This window comes from Anser brachyrhynchus (genome assembly GCF_964034855.1).
Source record: "Anser brachyrhynchus genome assembly, chromosome: 26".
NCBI lineage: Eukaryota > Metazoa > Chordata > Aves > Anseriformes > Anatidae > Anser > Anser brachyrhynchus.
Genome location: NC_137719.1, coordinates 1,939,973 through 1,960,207, shown reverse-complemented (window position 1 = coordinate 1,960,207; position 20,235 = coordinate 1,939,973). Strand labels below are relative to the sequence as shown.

At 47.2% G+C, this 20,235-nt stretch overlaps 1 protein-coding gene across 10 annotated transcripts in view; it reads left to right on the top strand.

Moving 5' to 3' along the window:
• The first annotated feature begins 7,318 nt into the window (after positions 1-7,318).
• AAK1 (AP2 associated kinase 1) overlaps positions 7,319-20,235 on the top strand; it is a 90,073-nt gene continuing 77,156 nt past the window's right edge. For 3 of the 10 annotated variants that reach the window (XM_080568534.1, XM_080568535.1, XM_080568532.1), the window contains exons 1-2: positions 7,319-7,536; positions 7,654-7,982. In XM_080568534.1, the coding sequence (XP_080424660.1) occupies positions 7,820-7,982 (163 nt within the window). In that variant the 5' untranslated portion in view covers positions 7,319-7,536; positions 7,654-7,819. Of the gene's footprint in view, positions 7,537-7,653; positions 7,983-20,235 lie in introns of those variants that run through there. The other 7 variants (XM_080568537.1, XM_080568541.1, XM_080568538.1 and 4 more) reach the window with 5 other exon arrangements.

Here is a 20,235-nt window from a genome sequence, read left to right as displayed (position 1 = left end):
CTGTGTCCGGGCTGTGTCTGTGCTGTGTCCGGGCTGTGTCTGTGCTCTCTGTGCTGGGTACGTGCTCTGGCTGGGCTGTGTCTGGGCTGTGCTCTGTGGTCTGTCTGTATTGGCCTCCTTTCTCCCCAGTTCTTCTCAGAGCCTGTCTTCAGATGAACAGTCTCAGTCCTTTGTCAGCCATCCCGAGACAAGCCACCACCCCCGACGGGACCGCTGAAATCAGAGGGTGCACCTTCCTGTCTGTGGTAGCAAGAACTCTCTGGTAGGCAACAAGATCCGGGACGAGCCCCTAAACCCTGAGAAAAATCTCAATAATTTTCTTCAGACAGGATCTTCTGTGGAGCTTTTTTATTCGCGATTGCAATGGCGGGCATCCTGCAAGCAGGAGCGCGCAGTAAAAGTTTATCATAACCGTGTATTCCCTATTACCCGACACCTGATTTCTCCCCTGTTTCTTCATTGGCTGAGTACTACGGGTTCACAGCCTACTCGACGCACTACTATACCATATACGTACAATTTTATTTGACCAACCGTTAATTTCTCCTTAACCTTTTATTTTTTCCTTCTTCTCTTGTGACTAGAGGGCCCGTGATCTTTGCTTTTACTGATCTCGCACTGCTCATCCTGTTTTTCTTAGCTATCCTCGTTATTTTGGGACAGTGGGACCTTCCCCTTATCTGCTTAACGGATTCCCCACTGCTATGCCACACAATGCCACTTTTGCATATGCAAGGTTAGTGGATTTTTCCACTGCAAAAACACCTTCTATTGCAAAAACACAACTTTGTTTCTCACAAGGAGAAAAAACAACACGCCTAAAGTCGAAGCCACATACTAGAAAGAGAGGAGGATGCGCAGCACGGGAAGCTTCCCACAGAAAGGAGCTGCATTTGGGGTAAAAATCTGTCCCTTTTTATGTCATTGAGACATACGAGGGCGTAGGACACCAGCACTTCAGGTAACCAAGAGATGCTGTGCGTTTCGATCCGTCCCCCTGAGACAGCCACTAGGTGACGATGTTTCCAATTTTCTTTCAAGAAACCTTGCTTTCTCAGGCCCAGGTGTCCAGCTGCACATCGAGGACGTCCCTGGCTCCCAGGCGCAGTTCCCAGGCCGAAGGCCGAGCTCCCATCCGAACCCCCGGCCCGGCAGACATTGCTCCTGGCGTTGCGCAGCAGCCATTTCATGTCAGCCTTTGCTCATGGCAGTCAGCTTAGCGCCGTCAGTGCTGCCATCGGGGTGCCCGAGAGCCGTGTGAGGTCAGCAGAGAGTCACTGTCAGCCTTTGACCTCACAAAGGTGGGTGGCCATAAGTGCCCTGAGCGTCCAGCTCGCATGGAGTACTGCTGGTGGCACTCAAGGCATGGAGGTCTGCATGGTGCAATGGGAGACGCCGATGTCCTGCTGGTATTTTCACTGCCACAGTAGTGCCTCTTATAATGCTACTGTTAATTAGTGCTCTACCCTTCCGATCTTTTACTAAGGTAGCTAGAGAGAAGTGCAGACACCTGTTTATTTCCTGGTAATACCTGCAAGAACCATCTATCTACATCTTCGCCAGATTCATCATAGCGCTCTTGGTACCGCTGATCTGTGTTGCTCTGGAATAAAGTGCCAGGCGTGGGTCATTGTTGTCTGACAGCTTCATCAGCTGCCTGCGTTAATGAATGCGATCCAGGAGTGGACTGCAGTCAGCAAGCACCTCTATAGTCGGGGTGTGAAGATGATGAGGCCTTAGTGGGCTGGCACTTTAACCTTCAAAAGAGCCCCTTGTAGTCACGCAAGCAGTCCCTTGCTCTTGATCGTAGCTGCTCCTGTTTTCTCACTGTCCACCATTCCAGCTGGACTGGGGAAAACAAGTCTGTTTTAACTTCCCCACTAGCGTAGAAGGCACAGCTGTGACAGAAGACATGCAGGAGTCTTCACATCATCTAGGGCTGCCCGGCTTTGATAAGCCATTCCCATTACTTGCTGGGAAGAAATCACCTTGTGTGGACACAGTTCAGTCAAAATTAAACTGCTTGTTGTGATACAGCCTAGTTACATTAAATACAAAAGATATACTAGACCACTATAATTGCACCCACATTGCAGGTGGTACAAATACAAGTATTTTGCCTTGAACAAACGCCCACTATCAAGACTAAGTGATAACATTTATGTTCCAGGCCTTAAGACCTTTGTGAGCTCCATGGAGAGACATTCAGTCACGGAAACCCTTAATGCCAGTGTGGTAGCTGTAGATTATTTTCGGGCAACCTCTGGGAAGGTCCCTAGAGCTCCAAGCTATAAACTAAGAAAACATTGCTTCCAGCAGCCTTAAATGCATTATCAAACCTAAATCTCATCTAATGGATTTAATGAATGTTTACTTCAATTAGCATACGTACTGTCCTGAAGAGGAAATTAATAGCTTTTTTTTTTTTTTTAATTCCCCTTAAATAGTATCTGCCCCTATAAGGCTTTACCTTACTTAGCCGCTTTGTAACTTGGCTATACCCCAGTTCCAGGGAAAAGAAACAGATCATAGAAAAGATAGTCATAGACTGCCCAGCTAAGGGGGACTTCTAAAACATACATTGCCCTTTAGGGAATGAAGATAGAAACTCACTGGCTGATGCAAAGCTTAGAGTGGAGAAAGAACGATTTAGTGCTTTACAGCAGCAAGAGTAGAGCTGCTCCACGAGAGAAAACAAGGTAGAATAAAGGATGATGGCTGCACTATAGGTAAGCACACAAACAGGACCCAATCCTACAGCACCTACACAACAACGGCAGCAACCAGCTTCATCAACCACCCAGTGATCATCAGAGAAAGCAAGACCAAGCAGACATCCTGAGAGACAGCCCTACTTATAACATGAGCCCAAAGCTCACCCTGCAAAGTTGAAAGAGAGACCCAGAGCCATGACTACCCACAACCACCTCAAAAGAATGAGCCTCCTAGGCCTGTGCTGAAATGGAGGTCATAGTTGATGAGCAAAAGGTGTTGGGTAGAGGGCCAGGTAAGATTGGCTGGGGCAATGAAGGCCTGAGGACACTCAGGACCCTGACTCTTGAAACCCAGCAGGTAAACCCCTTTTCAGCGAGAGCTTAATCTGCAACTTTGTCTTGATGTAATGATACCTGTTCTAATCAATAGCATTTATTTGTAGTGCAGAGTCACACTCCTTGAGAAACATAGCTCTTTTTTGACCTGGTGGTCAATTGTATTGATTGATGTAAGCAGTATCAATCCACACTATGTATAGTATTGCACCAAACATGCATGAGCCTTGAGATGTCAATTAGTTTAATTATTTCCATGTGTTCCTACTTTATATAGGCCATTACTGCTATTAACAGTGGTGGAAGATGTTGATGTCTAGTGGTAGGAAGTATAACTGTCACTAGCCTTGGTGAATATATCTTGCAGTAGTAAGCAGGAGCATAAAAAACAAACAAACAAACAAACTTCTCAAAGAGGTAATGTATAGATGTAATCTCCAAAGTCTTCCTTCTCACCTTTTTTGTTCTTCTAGAGAACTCTGACCTTAGCCAACTACCTAGATGATTCTTGAGAGTTGACCTTTTCCTGGGGATGGTAAATAAAAGTTGGCTTAATAAATAAATAATGCTTGGTCATCCTGGCAGTGTTTGTGGACCACTAAAGAAAACCTTTGGATTCTAGAAAATACAGACAAAAAGACAGAAAGAGACAGATAGAAGAGTGGGTCTGATACTTTTTAACTGGTGGGAATCTCAACAGAAAGGTTTTGTAGTAAATGTGAGAAAGTCATAGAATGGGAAAATTTAGTTATTATGCATTGATTAGGAAAAAAAAAAAAAGTCCATTACCTTGTAAATCTTTTCTTTCTGCCTCTCTTCATGCAGACCTGAGTTTGCCAAAAGCCTCTTGCTGTGAGCTTTGCTGTATGCAGCAAAATTGCCACTCAGAGGCATTACACGAGCATATAACATAGGAGAACCCCATAACTTAAGCATTAAGGCAAGAAGAAAGGTGAAATTATTAAAAATCATTACCTTCTGTAAATTGCTACTTGTCTTTTTGTCATATGCCACTGCTGTAAACCAAAATAACGTAGATTTCAGTGAGGTTTACAACTCTGGTGGGGATTGTTGTATATAACTAAGCACATAAACATGAGCATGCTTTCCTGCCTTGTTGTCATTTCTAGAGATATCCAGAAGAGGTCAATGTTCCCTAGCTTTCAGGTTACTCACATGAAACGTTTTCAAACGTATGTTTTTATTTAGAAAATGCTGAGCTGCCTGGAAAGTTTCATCAGAAAGGAAGCAGCAGTATTAATGTGCTTCTTCCTGGGGATTTGAATGCATTTTGTTAGCAGTATAAGGGGAACCAGGGATCAGAGAGACAATATGCAGGCAAATAACTGCTGACCACATCATCAGGACTCAAATATTTCAAAACCAACGTTATGGGATTTTAGCTAAATTTTGGTTTTAGAATTGACAGTATTAGGCTGAGATTGTTTTCTGCAGACAGTAGAGCAAAGCTATGAGGACACTGGAGTAGCTCCAGGCATACACAGGAGAAGTGCTAGACCACATCTCTGCTGGCAATCAGTGATTAGCTTTTCAACTTAAAGCTTTCGAGCACAGCTCTCTCTGATCCCTATGAAGGTCACTGGAATTGCAGCAGTGCAGCTGAGCCTCCTGATTTCTGGAGTAAAGAATGTTATCAGCATCTGCAACTGAGGATTGCCTTCTACTGTACTCTTGCTCCCAAACGGTCAGCAAGGTTGGTGTGCCTGTGAGAACATCAGGGCCCCATAGTCAGCAGTGCATCTGCAGGCTTTTTGCATGGCAGTAGGTTTTATCTTGAAATGACTTATTTCCCTGTGCTATTCAGAAATGTCCACTTGGGGTGGGGGTGGGGGGTAATTTTTTAGTTCTGCAGAGTTCCCAGAAATCACTAATTGTAACAGTCATTTTGCATTGGATATTTTACTTCAATCTTAATAGATGTCTGGGAATGTTTCACAGGTTAGAGTAATTCAAAAAAATCATATTAATCATATTTCATCTGAAGGAAAGGGCAAGTGAATCTTCTGTATTGACCACTGGCAACTCATCAAATAGCTTCAAATCACAGCCGAACATAGTTTAATGAAGATTAAAGCCTATTAAATAAAAAAGGACTGTTTTCATACCTGTGTTAGCTGACTGGCTGAAATGACTGCAGTTCCAACCATGTGGGCCTAGAGCATCTTTTAAATGACACCTGGGAATCATGTATAGATAGGAGGCACTAGACAGCACCCTACAAACTATGGGTGAATGACAATAGTCAAGGAAGCCTTTGGGGTCTGTAGTCAGCTTGTAGAGCATTGCACACAAGAACACCTGAAAGTAAAGATGACAGGAGAGGTGTAGAATTAACCACAATGAAGAGGCATGTTGGCTCAGCAGAGAAGCAACTGTATAGTGATGCATTTTTAGATCTGTGCATCAGACATGCTAAATACTATCACCAGCAATTTTCCTTGCTTATTTTGATGGCCACTTGCACAATAATAGCATCTTAAAAATCTTCATACACTGTGGGGAAAACAATTTGGTCCATTTACAACATGTAGATCCAGTCTTGTCACTGCTTCTGGAGGCTTGTGCCCAAAGGTCTGCTCATTCATGCAAGGTAGCAATGCAGGAAAAAGGACTGTGCAAAGCCTGTAATTATTCTCACATGCATATTGCTTCCCAACATATTCTCCAGGGTCTTTCAGTTATGCAGTTGTTTCCATTAAGCTCTCTTATTTAAAACAAAATACAGGGTAAACATTTTGCCCTTCCACAGTAACCAGCACCTGCCTAGCCTATCCCCTTGGGACAGGAGCTTGTCAGCAGGATGGCTGTAGTTATTACCATAATACAGGAAATAAGTGTCATTAGGAAAATGCAAATGTGTTTTGGTTTCCTTTTCCGTCCCACACCTTTTGCCCCAGCCAGAGGGGAGGAATGAGAGCCTTGCTTTCACAAAAACATTCTTTTCACAGCCACGTGTTCCTCAGGTTTTTGTATTCCATGTTGCAGGCTGGTAAAAGCAGTTTTTGCTATTTTCATATTTCCCTTGGACGTTTGAAATCCCAGCTCTGGCCTTTCTAGCTAACACATGAAAAGCAGAGGAGATGGCTGCTGCAGATGCCATAGGCTGCAAAACCTACACCTCTCTTGATTTCTGAGAGAAAGAACCCAAACTATGCTTACAGAAAGCTTCACAAGATTCAAGATAAACTCGCCATTTTCTGAAGCCTTACTCAAGGTTTTGGGGTCTTCAGAACAGCTGCTTTGCTGCTTATGAACATTTTGCTGCAAGCCTGTAAACTGTTCAAGGTGCTGGAGCAGGAAGGGGGAGAAAGGTGTAATCTAACACTAAATCCAAAGCCAAGTCCTAAAGCGTGCATGTTGACCAGCTAAAGCCAGCAAGTTTTGGGTGCATGCAAGGTGTTTTGCACAGTGTCCTGAAAGGAACCCAGAACCCTGCGAGGAATAGGGTCTCTGTCAAACTCCCAGACTGAGAGGAAAGGAGGGACTGGGCAAACACCTGGTATGGGCAAAGTGCTGAAGCAGCTTCAAGTCAGGCTTCACAAAATCAACCACTGAGTTTAAAACCTTGGCTAAGCTTTGAGCTTTCTGTGTACAGATGAAGCATCCCTTTTTTTCTTTCTTCCTTCCTTCCTTTCTTTCTTTGGAAAATCTTTGTTCCCAGGCAGGTTACAGTCTGGGGCAAGGGATGTGTTTTTTATTTTAACATTCTATTTAAGGTTTGCCAATTAGGTGCTAGCAGGGCCTGCACGAAGACCAGCCTTGCGCTTTAGGAGACGTGCCAGCAGGAAGCTTTTGTTATTCTGACATTAAGATGTCGAGTTTAAGCGCAGTATTTCGAAAATAAATGTAAATAGTGGCGAGTAACCGGCAGACCCGCCAAACCCTTGGCGGCTCCCTCACGGACCCACCAAACCATGACAACCTCCCCCCCAGCCAGAGCCTGTCGGGAGTTGTAGTCCCCGCCGCGGCGGGTAGGGACGACGAGGCTCCCGCCGGAACTACGACTCCCAGGATGCCGCGCGGCGGCGCGGGCCGCGGCCATTACAGCTCCCCCCTCCTCGGCCGAAGGGCCCCTCGCCCTGCGCCGCGCTGCGGGGCCGGGGGCGGAGGCCGCGCTGTCGGGCGGCGGGGCCGTGCCGGGCCGCGTCGAGCCGGGCCGTGCCGGGCCGTGCCGGGCCGTGCTCACCGTGCTGGCGGGGGCGGTGCTCCCGCCGGCGGCCGGCACTTCCTGTGACGGCCCATTTCCTGCGCGGATGGGGCCGGCGGGGGGCGGTGGCGGCGGCGGGCTCGGTCCCTGACGGGCTCGGTGGCCGCCGGGAGCTCCGTCAGGCAGCGATGCGGGTCCCGGGCCCTGCCGGCAGGCGGCCCCCGCCGTGAGCCGCCCCGCGGGGAGCCGCTGGGGCTAGCGGCAGGCCGGCCGGCCGGCGCTGCGGGGTGCATGGGGGCGCCCCCCGCCCGCAGAGAGGTACCGCGGGGGGGGCCCGGGCAGCCGGGGGCGGCGGGCAGGGCCGGGCCGGGCCGGGCCGGGCCGTGCCGCGGGGTTAACGCCCGTGTCCCGCCCCCCCACCCCCTGGTTTTGCAGGTGTGACTCCTCCGGAGGACGGCGCTCGGCCCCGCAAGGCCAGCGGCCCGCGGAGCCCCTCGGCCGGGCTCCAGGAGCCAAAAAAAAAAAAAAAAAAGAAGGAGGGGGCGCGGGCCCCTGAGGAGAGCATCACCCCCCTTCCCAGGCGGCTGCTGCCTCCTGAGAGATGAAGAAGTTTTTCGACTCGCGTCGGGAGCAGGGTGCCTCTGGCCCCGGGTCGGGCACCAGCGGCGGCGGCGGCGGCAGCGGAGGCCCCGGCAGCGGGTACATCGGCAGGGTGTTCAGCATCGGCCGCCACCAGGTGACGGTGGACGAGGTGCTGGCCGAAGGTAGGAGCCCGGTGCCCTCTGCCGAGCGCCCTGCCGCGGCTTCTCGGCCCTCCCTCTCTGCCTCGCAGAGCCGGGAAGGCTTCGGCCTTTCCCGGCACCCCACCTCCCCCTCTGTCCCCGTCTCCCCTCGTATTTCCTTGTCCTTGACAGGCGTGCGGGCCGGGGGCATCCGCAGCTGACGTTTCTGGTCCTCCCATGCATGAGTCCTGTGTGCGTTTGCTGGATTTGGTTTAGTTGTTTTTGCGGTTTTTTTGTGTTTTTTTTTTTTTTTAATGCTTTAGGAACTGCAGGGACTTCAGGAGTCAACGGTTTCCCACCTTGAAACTGGGAGGCTTCCCCCCCCCCCCCCCCCCCCAAGTCATATGCTTTGGTGGAGGACAAGGTACTGTAAATAAAGCGATGGTCTTCCCTCTTACTTTCTTCACCCAAGGCCCTTCATGCCTGCCTTGAGCAGGTAGGAAGAATACCCTGGAGTAAATTTCTTGTATATATTTGGCAAGCACATATGTTGAGTAGAGCTAGCTGTGATCTGGGATGAGGGATTGCTGTTTGTGGGGGGTTTCTGTGGGGGAAATGGTAATCCCAACTGCATTTAAAAAAAAAGTACAGAACTGAGGACAAACTGGATTATAAAACTCTTACGTGTACAATCCTTGCTGTGCAGCAAGCTGGTGGTATTATTAATATTTGTTGATTTGTAATCAGCGCTGCTGCTTTAACTGTCATTTTACATTTAATTTGTTTGAACTATAGGGAATCTTATTAATGTCTCTGGCTGGTAACCTTAGCCTCGACCTTCAGAAAAATGTTGGCCTCCATAGAACTGCCCCTGGTCCATCTATTGCACAGCATCCTTTGCAATTTCAGTCAAAACCACTGTTTTGTTTTGATCTTGTAATTGTGAAGGAGAGGGTAGCTGCTCTATGAGAGCTGAGTGGGAGGACCTGCGTTGGCTTTTACAGAAAGAACCCTAAAATGGAAAAGGAACTCTATGTATGCTGTATGTGTTCAGGTTTGTGAAAAAGTCACCTCGGTGTAAAAGAAAATAGATCTCTAACTGGCTTTCAGATAGGTTTTGGTGCATGCTGAGCTGAGGGGGGCACCAAAACCAGCCCTTCAATGAATAATTATAGTGATTATTTTTTTTCCTGACTTGAAATTTGCAATATGGATTTACTTTGGCTGATACTTGTAAGGCCTTTTTGGCCCTAGGAGTTTAGGAGCTGGACAAGCTAAACCTGAGATGCTCTCAGGCTGTGTTTTTTTGTTTGTTTGTTTGTTTGTTTTTAAGTCAGTCTGGCCTCATCCTGGTAACATGGGAAAGTGGAGACTTTTTTTTTTTTTTTGCTGATGAATAATCTGTTGGCAGGTTCTGCCCTGGTGCTGACGGCACCAGGAGGTGCGCCTGTGTGTCACCGGGCTCTCTCCTGCCTGTCACGCCCAAGCCACAGCCAGCAGAGGTGCAGGAGGGGCGGCACAGATTGTGTGGGCAAAGGGCTGCGGTGGAGACGTGCCTGCCCTCCGTGCCTGTGAGGGCTTCTCCCTGTGACTCCTGTGTCCCTGCCTGGCCTCTGGGACAGAGCATGGCCTAGCATTGGCTACAGCGACTAGATCTGCTTGTGCACGCCGAACGAGGAGCAGCAGTCCTGTAAAATGGATGTTAGGTTCTCCTTTCCTGACCGTGCTATAAGGCAAAAGACTTTGTGAAGTGCGCTAAGCAGTTATTTTCCTCGCAGTGAGACTCCTGGTACAGGCAGTCCAAAATCCCTCTGAGTGGTGAATGAAGTCTCCAAGGAGACAAGAGCAAGGTGCCTGGTAGGTTTGCAGGTTGTCACCTTTTGAAGGAAGAGGGGCAAGTTCCATTTCCTCCATAGGTCATCTCAGGAGTCAGCACGGGTCGTAAGTGCTGTAGCTTTGCATACCTCTTGCCTTATGGTATAACCGTCTGTGTTCCCCAAGTGCTTGTTAAAAAAGAAAAGAAAAAAAATAACTTTCATTGACTCAGCTAGAGATCTGGGGATCTCTCTGGCAACCAGGCCCCTGGGCTGTTGAGGCCTGTATCCGTGGTTGGAAAACGGTTTTGTACGTGCAGTGAATTCTGATGGTTCAGCAGTACTGAACAGGCAACTTGTGAAGTCTTGGCTATTTCTGCTAAAGGGAAAAGTCTCCTGGGAAGCACTTCCGAGGAGGAGTATCCTACCTGGGGAAGACACATCTCTCATCACTGGTGCTTTAGAAGGGAGAGGATGGGCCTGTGTTCTGGTGCAGTGTGTGAAGTATAGAGAGTAAATGAGATGTAGAAGTGGATTGAAAGAAGGATTCTGTGAAATAATGATGGATGGTGTGGGGGAGAGCAAGTAACAAGCTGAGGAACTGGTTGAACGAGAACTTTTGGAATTAAAGTGTTGGGATTTACCTCGATGTGTCAAAGCTGTGACCGGTCACCCTCAATTGTGCTGAGCAACCCTGCTGAAGATGACTGCTCCCAGGCCCAGGATGGGAGTTCTTAATGCAGGCACTGTGACGTGTGCCAGATGACAGATGTCTCCATGTGCTCGTAGTCTCTTGCGTAGATCCCCCAAAATATCCAATGCAGTTGGGTGCACCCACCCCACCCCCTTAAAATAGTTGTGTCTGGATGCTTGCTTTCCTGGGTGGTGAGGAACAAGACAAGGACCTTCCTTCTGGAAGGAATCAGATGGGAATAATATAGAAGGAACTTGAGCAATTGTTTGTCTGTTGTGTTATAATACTATATTTATATATATATATATAAATAATCTTGCAGTGCATTGCAGTAGGTGATTCTTGGTTGAGTCTCTGTAGTTGTCTTCCTTTAATCCACATAATAGTACGAATAATCTCTTGAGAAATTACTGCCAAAGTTTTTATGAGGATTAACTGCTGTGGGAGGTCAGTACTGCTGGCCTTGGGGATCTGCAAGGCCACGGTTAAAGGCGACAGGCGACATAACCATGGTGCTGCAGAGGAGCTGAAGGGGTTATCACTGATTTTAATGTGACTTGTGTTTCACCCAGCCCTGAGGTGAATGCCCAGGAGGCATTTGAGTATGCGGGTGCATCAGGCTACCATCTTGCTGTTTTCTTTATGAAAAGAATCCAAAGCAGTGTGATCACATTGGTTCCTGCTTTTTGTTTCTGCCTGTGTTTAAAAAACAAAACAAAAAACATCACACTGGAGCTAGGAGGAGGAGGGTGGCTGTGATGAGTGGGGACCAGGGCAGCGGAAACCTTTAAAAGGATGTCAGAAATCAGAAACATAGGAGTTTGTGGGATGTGCTTGTGTGGCAGGAGTACCACAAGCCATGTATGCTTCTCTGAGCTAAAAACAAGTACAGCGGAGATTGACTGAGTGTCCTGTTTTGGGGGTCTGTGTTTTTGCATTACTTTGCATACCTGTGAGATTGTAGCAGGGTGCTGAATTGATCCAAGGTATGTAAGCATTGACAGATTTTTTTTTTCAGATACTTGCAAGTGTGTGCTGCTAGCTAATGTATGTTTCAAAGCATTCAGTGACAGATACTACAAACCAACGTAAAATAAACTTGTCAGCTGTATTTTTTTACGGTGTTTTAAAGAAATTATGAAGGTTTCATTGCGGTGTGATTTAGCAGGTCTGGAGACCAAAGTGTGCATGAAGAGCTTGGTACAGCTGTGAATGCATGAGCTGTGTCTGATGGGGGAAGGTGACCCCCTGAGCTGCCTATATTGTGTGCTTGGGCTAACTGCAGAAGACTTTTGCTGGCTGCTGCCTGCCTTACGCCCAGTACACCCTTTTCCTGAACTTCTTGTGGCGTGCATCATAACGTGAAGTCACTGTCATCCTTTAAAATTACATGTGGGCTTCTTCTGAAATAACTCTGACTTTCAAACAAGCTCCATCCGAGATAAATTCTGCAAATTTATGTGAGCCTCAGCCCAATTCCTCTGTGGTTGGGTTCAAGGCATCACTCGCGAAGTGTATTCTGTCAGTTACTGCCTTCTGTTTCCTGCCAAGTGCCAACTACTGTCAGCTGACCACTGACATTTGGATTAGGAATTAACTATTCTATTCATATTATTCTCTTGGAATGGGGCATGTGATTTATTTATTTGTTTTCCCTTGCTCTTCCTGCATACCTTATAAAGCAGGGCATGTATGCTGTGCTCTGCACTGGTAGATACGGTGCTGGTCCTGCTGTCTCCTAGTAATCTTTTTTTTTTTTTTTTGAGTACAAGCGAGGCAAACTGAAGAATCCGCAGTGAGTTGCTGGGTAAATATCAAGGTATCCCAAGTGCTTTGGTGCTTTATCAGCACAGCTTTTGCTAGGGGCGGAGTGTGTGCTATGTCCTTAGCTTTAATCCGGAAGAAGAGGAAAGTGTGAGTGGATTTAACTGTGTAAAAAGTTGTACAGCCCAGAAACTTGTGTTGTCTGTGCTCATTTCTAGGTTTTATGCAACACATCTGTGAAAGGGTCTGGGATTATACACAGGGATGGCTAGTGTCTTAGATAGCAGCTCTGTTAGCTAAAATCACGTATACTGGCTGTGTTAGCCCAGCACTGTTAGGGGAGTGCAAGTTTCCTTCGGTCTCCTTCTCTGGGAGGTCTTCCATGGAAAAACACAAGAGTTTCTAATCGAAGGCTTCCTGCAACAGCCTTATGAGATTGTCAAATACAAGACAGCTTAGATTTGGGATTCTGGTGGGGTGAAAATAAAAGCTTAAACTATGCAACTGGGATCTTGCAGAAGAGTTCTAGTAGCTGTGTCTGAAGAGGCTACCAACCTCTGCTTGCAACACCAGCAACGATAGTTTGGATCCAAGAAGAACAGATACTCCCATAATGTTTTTATTGCGTACAGGCTTTCTCCCCTTTGTCCTGGAGCCGTCGATAGTTGAAGAGAGCAGGTGGTAGGTTATAAATGTGCTGAAGACAAGTGGGAATCCACTTTGGGTTTAGCACTTGCTGCCGTTCAAGCTCACACACCTGCATTAATCATAGCTAATAGGATGCAGAACTGATTGGGTGCTGCATGCTTGTGTTAAGAATGGAAGCTGCTTCCTTTGAAGATTTTTTTTATTTTCAGTGAAAATGGGGAATCAGAGAAATTGTACCCATTGGAACAGCAGCTTGCCAGCTGCAGGACTTGCTGCTGCTCTTCTGGAAAGCCACAACTGATTTGGCTGGGTTTGTACTGTTTACTTGTGTTTCCCATGTGGAAGGGAACAGGAAGTCTCTGAGAAACATGCCATAAGCAAGCTGGGTTTATAGAAGAATTCTCTTTTGATGGTGAGAGGTAACTGAATAAATAAGTTTCCTGGGAAAGGGTGCCTCCATTCTTGGACGGGGGTAAGAGAGGGATGTCTCTGTGGCAATAAGATATTAAATCAAATCCTGGCTGCTGTACTTTTTTGATGGTAGGAACAATGCTGCCAGCAATTTATAAGCACAAGGAAAAGAGGTGGAAAGGCCTAACTGCAACACAGTTGCACGGTATTTTCTCTCATTTGTGGATTTGTCATTATGGCAACTTTCCTTTTTTCCTCATGTGGGAGGTACAGGAATTGCTGCTTAGTGAAGTGAAGGTTACTGATAGCTGGCTATAGTACGATGCAGTAGAATGAATCGTAGAATCACGTAGAAGGACTCGGATTGGAAGGGACCTTGCAAACCATCTCGTTCCACCCCCCTGGCCATGGGCAGGGACACCACCCACTAGATCAGGTTGCCCAAGGCCTTGTGCAGCCTGGCCTGCAACACCTCCAGGGATGGGGCATTCACAGCTCCTCTGGGCAACCTGTTCCAGTGCTTCACCGCCTTCTGAGTGAAGAGTTTCTTCCTAATGTCTGATCAAGATCTCCCCTCTTTTAGTTTAAATCCATTCCCCCTTCTCCTGTCAATGTCTGCCCAAGCAAAAATGAAAGCGGAGGAGAGCTGCTACAGCTCCTCTAATATTAGGGTCTCTTGCCGCCCTGTTGCCAAAGTATCTGAGCTCTGGCACAGCCTACAAAAATGTCCTTCCATTCCTTCCAGGACTGCTGGGAAGTATTACACTGAGATATGAAGGTGAAGCAATGCAGAGTATGCGTGGCCAAGTCAGGAACTGATCCCTGGCCTTCCAGATTGAGTGCTTTAATTGCAGTCCGTGTTTTCTCTCAAGTGCTGCCTCTGTGTGTTTTAAATGGGTGTGCTCTTGGCACACGTGATTTGGGCATACATTTATGCTTGCTCTGTGGCAGAACCCATGCTGACATCAGGACCGCAGGCTGTGTGTCACAGGATTCGATTAAAAACTTCTTTGGAACAGAGTCTTGTAGCATCTGGTTTGCTTCATGACTTTGCAGAAACAAATTACGTACCGGTGATGGGTGATCTCATAGATTAAAACAAACAAAAAGAAGCCATCAGCAGCTGGGTTCCCCGAGCAGAGAGAGGCTTTGCATGCCTATATATCCACCCCAGTGTTGAGCCAGGAGCTGGTGCTATGAAGAGGACAGGTGGATCTGATTTTGATCTGTTTGCTGTTAGGAACATGCAGATTTCATCTCCTATTTGACATTCATAGGGCTGCAAAAAGGAAGAGAGACCCAAATCTGCCTGTGTGCATTTAAAAATGCCATCTAGCATGCTACTCTGGAAGGTGTGATAGTAAAATACATGGTCTTAGGAAGGTATCTAAATGCACAGCTGTTATTCAGACCCTGAAACTTCAGCTTGTCTGCTTTACTTCTGTAAGATAAGCGATGCTTGCAAAGTTGACGTGTGCTTTGCTGCACAACTCAAATGACGACAGTAAAATAAAGTCAAAGCTTGTCCCTTAAAGAAGTGCAGAGTGCCCCGTGTGACATGGCATGGTGTGTGCAGGTGTTTCCTGAATGTCAGTTGGTGTTCAAAGCGTCAGGATGAGCAAAATGAACCTTCGGTTTGATGCGGTATACCCATTTTGGTGGCTTTATTGCCATCCTGGCTTGTACATGGAAGCTGCTAAGATGTGGGAACGAGAGTGATATCAAACTCAGACTTTTGAAGTGTAATAATTAAAAATGAACAGAAGTAATGAGGGCTTGTGAGAATAAGGGCTTGTCCAGAGGAGGGCTACTAAGATGATGAGAGGACCGGAGCACCTGTTGTACGAGGACAGGCTGAGAGAACTGGGCCTGTTTAGCCTGGAAAAGAGGAGACTGCGGGGAGACCTCATCAATGTATATAAATATCTGAGGGGAGGGTGTCAAGAAGATGGAACTGGTCTCTTTTCAGCTGTGCCCAGCGACAGGACGAGAGGCACCGGCCACAAACTGAAGCACAGGAGGTTCCAGCTCAATGTGAGAGGGCACTTCTTTACTGGGAGGGTGCTCTGGGACAGGCTGCCCAGAGAGGTTGTGGAGTCTCCTTCTCTGGAGCCGTTCAAAACCCACCTGGATGCCGTCTTGTGCAATGTGCTCTAGGTGATCCTGCAGCAGGGCGGTTGGACTAGGTGATCTTCAGAGGTCCCTTCCAACCTTGGCCATTCTGTGGTTCTGAGAAGAGCATGAAGGTACAGGCCTGTTGCTTCCCGTGCCTTCTCTGCGTGGCCTACCTGCAAAGTCAGTGATGCTTTAGTTACCTGTCATGAGCCTCTGAAGGATTAATTGCCTCTGGCTTGTAAAGTAGTTCAGAAATAAAGACCTTACACACAGTTCCGTTGCTGCTTTGAAGGAGTGGGGGGAATTGATAGGAAATTGCTGCCTTATGACTGCAGTGCCTTTATGTGTGAAGGCTCTTGTGGCTGCTGTTGACCCTTGGGCTGTGGCCTGATAACTCTCCTCGTGATCTTTAGCAAGAAGTATTTAATACCAGGGAATCTGTAAGTCACTGTATCTTTCACACAGTTACATTTTTAAGAATTCAATATCCTTTTAAGTTATGAGAAGCCTATGTGAAAGCACGTATGTGTGCTGTGGAGGTTTTACCTGCTTTGCACCACAACCTCTCTTTCAATACCCATCCTCTAACAGACGGGGAGAAAATATGTTGGAGAGGGCTCAAGGGTTGAGGTAAGGATGGGGAGATCACTCCAGAATTATCCTCAAGGGCAAAACAAACACAGCATAGGAAGATGAATAAAATTTATTACTTATTACTAACAAGCTACAGCAGTGAGAAACTACAAGCAAACTAAGAACACCTTCCTCCCCATGAGCAGTGCAGGGGAACAGGGACTGGGGGCTGTGGTCAGTCCCTAACGCTTCATCTCTGCCTCTCCTTCTTGGTCACTCTCTTCCCCTGCTCCAAACTGGGGTCCCTCCCACAGGTTACAGTCCTTCCCAAACTGATCCTGCGTGGGCTTCCCGCAAGCAGCAGCTCTTCAAGAACTGGGTCTGTGCCACAGGGTCCATCCGTCAGGAGCAAACAACTCCACCATGGGTCCCACACGGGCAGCAGCTCCTGCATGGGCTCCTCTCCATGGGCTGCAGCTCCAGCCCAGGGCCTGCTCCTGTGGGGGCTTTCCACAGGCCACAGCCTCCTTCAGGGCAGATCCACCTGCTCTGCCGTGGGCTCCTCCATGGGCTGCAGTGTAGAAATCTGCTCCGCCGTGGGACCCATGGGCTGCAGGGGGACAGCTTGCTCCACCAGGGGCCTTTCCACACGCTGCAGGGGAACTTCAGCTCCAGCGCCCGGAGCACCTCCTGCCCTCCTTCTGCACGGACCTTGGTGGCTGCAGAGAGCTTTCTCACTCCTCCCTGTCCCAGCTGCTCTTGTTCGGCAGGTGTTTTTCCCTTTCTCACATAGGCTCTCACGCAGGCGCCACCACCGTCGCTTTTTGGCTCGGCTCTGGGCAGCAGCGGGTCCCTCTGGAGCCTCCTGGAACCGGCCCTTATCTAACATGGGGCAGCTGCTGCATTCTCCTCGCAGAGGACACCCCTGCAGCCCCCCGCTACCAGAACCTGTCCATGTAAACCCAATATGTGTGTATACACTTGCACGCTGACACCCCGCCTTTCTTTTTCAGCTGGATATTGTAGCACATCTAGTTAGACAGGCATACACGTGGCATGCAGAGAGTGAACAACAACCAGCACTGTGAGATTCAGCACAAATAGACAAGAGCTGTTGGGTGGAGGGAAGAGGCAGTGGGATGTCTCTGGGGAGAGATTTGGGTTAAGGGCAGAGATACAGGATGGTTCGGTGGCTGAGAGAGAAAGATTCTTTCCGTGTAGGATCCCTGTTGCCTTGACTAGAGTTCTGCGAATGTCCCATTAGGTAACTTACATGCTTGAGAGGAGTCTGCCATACTCATCTGATGCCTTAGTTCCCACCTTGTGCTGCAGGTAGTGTCAGCAGGATGCTCATAACTGTGTTGGGGAGCAGGTGAGGCAGACACCAGCTGATGTGCACTGAATACTGCCAGGAATTTCAGCAAGCTCTTGCAAAGCTGGATGGTGTGACCCGCGCTCATTAGTGGCTGCGTGTTCATGAGAGCCCTTTTACGAGTAAGTGAATTCAGACACGTGTAAGATGACACAAGAAGCCAGACCCAGTTGTCAGCTGGTGTGATCCTGCTCTCTTCATTGGTTGTGCTTGTGAGGGGAATAAAAATGCATCACAGAGCACTGGTGTGTGGAATAGCGAAGGGTAAAGGAGGGGCAGTACGGCAGAGAGAAAGGGAAGGGACAGTACAGACGTGGGTCAGACTTGCTACTAGGGTGCCTTGAGTGCATTTACCTGAAAGTCAGCGCCTTCTTTTGGCCTTTACCTGTGGCTTTTACCATAGGAGATGTTCTTACAAGTAGATGATTAATACATGAGTTTACCTTTCCATTTCTCTACCTGATTACCAGTTGTGGTTTGAACTGTTGTGCTCTCTCTGCTCTTCAGAGAACGTAAGGGCCCCGCGTACCGGGTATCATTCAGCCTCTGGTGCTGTGCGTGGTTGTTCCCCTTCTCTGCAAAGTAGACAAACAGATGGTAGAAGAAAGATTTAACAAATTATTTTACAAATGAGAAACTGAAGCCCGTGAAGACGTATTGATTTGATAAGGGCTACATAGGCAAGCAGTGACAAAGCCTTGTATTAAATGCAAATGTAACTCCTTGTCTGGTGCTTTAACCACAGTGTCGTTAATATTCATGGCTGTGTGGAATTGAGGAATTTTTATCATGGACTAAGGCCCGGTGTCACATACTGCAAACACAGAACAAAGACCGTCCGTGCTCCTGGGAGGTGCTAGGCTGCCCTTGCTTGTGCCTGCTGAGGCTCTGCGTTTTCGTTCGGTACAGAAACAAGCTTGTGTGCCACCTTTTAGGAGTCGTATTCAGAAAGCGGCATCTCTAGGGGCCAGCAGCAGTAATCTTACAGCAGATCATGACATGATAATTAATGCACAGTATCTTCTAATGATCTGTTGTTATTCAGAGACCGCGTGAAGTGCACAAACTCAACCTTGCTCACATAGCATTCAACAGAACATGTGACAGGATTAAACATGTATTGGATTTTTTAAAATTAAAATGATGCTATTTTTGGAGTGGGACAGATGGTGATTTTCTACCTTTTGCTTTTGTTTTAAAAATTAACAACATAAGAAGCGCTTACTTTGTACCTTTGAAGCTTTTTTGTCACTGAGCAGGCTAGAAATGTCTATGTCAGTATGTAATATGTAAGTTGGGCTTCTCAAGCAGTTATGTAATTTCATTAGAGCTGATGAATTCAATCCCTAATATTATGGGATTTATGAGTAACAGTCACAAGACTGCAGTTTTGGACCCCTGCAACCCTTTCCTGTTCTGGACATCTGACAAATGAACAGCCAGGCATATGCCTATTCATATCTTTCCTTCCTCACCTATGTATACGTGAAAAAAATCGAAGCCCTGCTGCATGTAGGGGTGATTTTTTAAATGTGTTTTTTTTTGTTTGCTTGTTTTTTTCCTCCTCTCCCTGGGCTGAATGATAAATACGGTATGCTCCTGACTAACTGGTGGTTTGAATTCCCTGAGAGCTGTCTGGCCTGGTAGCAGATACTTCTCTCCATCCTTGGCACATATTGAGGAGTTGAAAAGTTCAGTGCTGTCTTCAGGGTGTTTGATTAGCATACTCTCTTGCAGATGAACGTTAGTAGTCCTTAACTGGTGGTTTCGTGTTATGCAGTGAGGTGGCACTTCTGTGGCTCATGAGTATACCTGCAGTCATACTGGAGAACTAGAAAGGTTGAAGTCTGGATTCCTGGGTTTAAGCGGAAGAAACTTGTTTAAAACAAACCTGCGTATGCTGCTGTGGAGGCCTTGTAGTATCACGTGGGCTGTAAGCTTGAGCATTTCCTAGAATGTATGCGTTAGGCTATCTCTTGTCTTTTAATGCTGCTTTGCTCAGTAGAGATGTCTGCGTGCTACCATAGTAATCAAAATTCCTAAATGTCTAACTTGTCTGTTGCCATGAGCTCTCTTTGGATCCTTGCATAATTGCTTCTCAAATGGCACTTGCTGTTTCCATAGCACTTAAGGGCTCCAGTAAGCCCAATCGGGTTGGCCCCTGCAAGCAAATCCAGTTTTTAAAAAAAAAAAAAAATAAAAGTCCCTGCCCTGGCCAGTCTTGGTTTCTCATTCCTCTCCGGCTACAGACCCGCTCTCTGCTCAGCTAGCGTTGTTCTTCTCTCCTGCCCTGTCAGTGCAATTCTCTACTTCCTTGCCTCTTCCAGTGCAGTTTTTCAATTGCATGCAGTTGCAGCAGCCTCTCGCTGGTTTATGTGTTTCCGGTCACGTTTACTCAAAAAGTCATGTTCTGCTGCATGTTTATGCCATTGCTAATTTCACTTGGAGCTGAACGAGGTCTCAGATGTTGTTAGTAGCTGCTTGGAATAATAGCAGCTGAAACGTGTTTTTTAGAGAGCTGACTGATAAAAAATGTTGTTGCTTTTTTAAGCTGTGAGTTATTCAAGACCAGTTAATTTTTATTTATCTATTTTAAGTCTTACAGTGGAGGTTCACCAACTGAAGTTGTTGCAATAGTGGGAGCTGAATCCGTCTTGCTGAGTAACCTACTTGGAGGCAGTGTACCTTGCTGCACAGTAATAAAACCCTGCTCCATCAGCTTCGTTTCCAAGCCTGCCTGTCAGGGAGGAAATCAAACGAAAGTACAAGACTGTAAAGCAGCACACATGCCTAGCAAATCTATCCGTATGAATATCTGAACTTGCTTCCTGTTTTGAAGCCTAATGCAATTCTAATTCCTTTAGTGAGCTATTTGTTACAATATTTGTAATAGCAATTTCATAA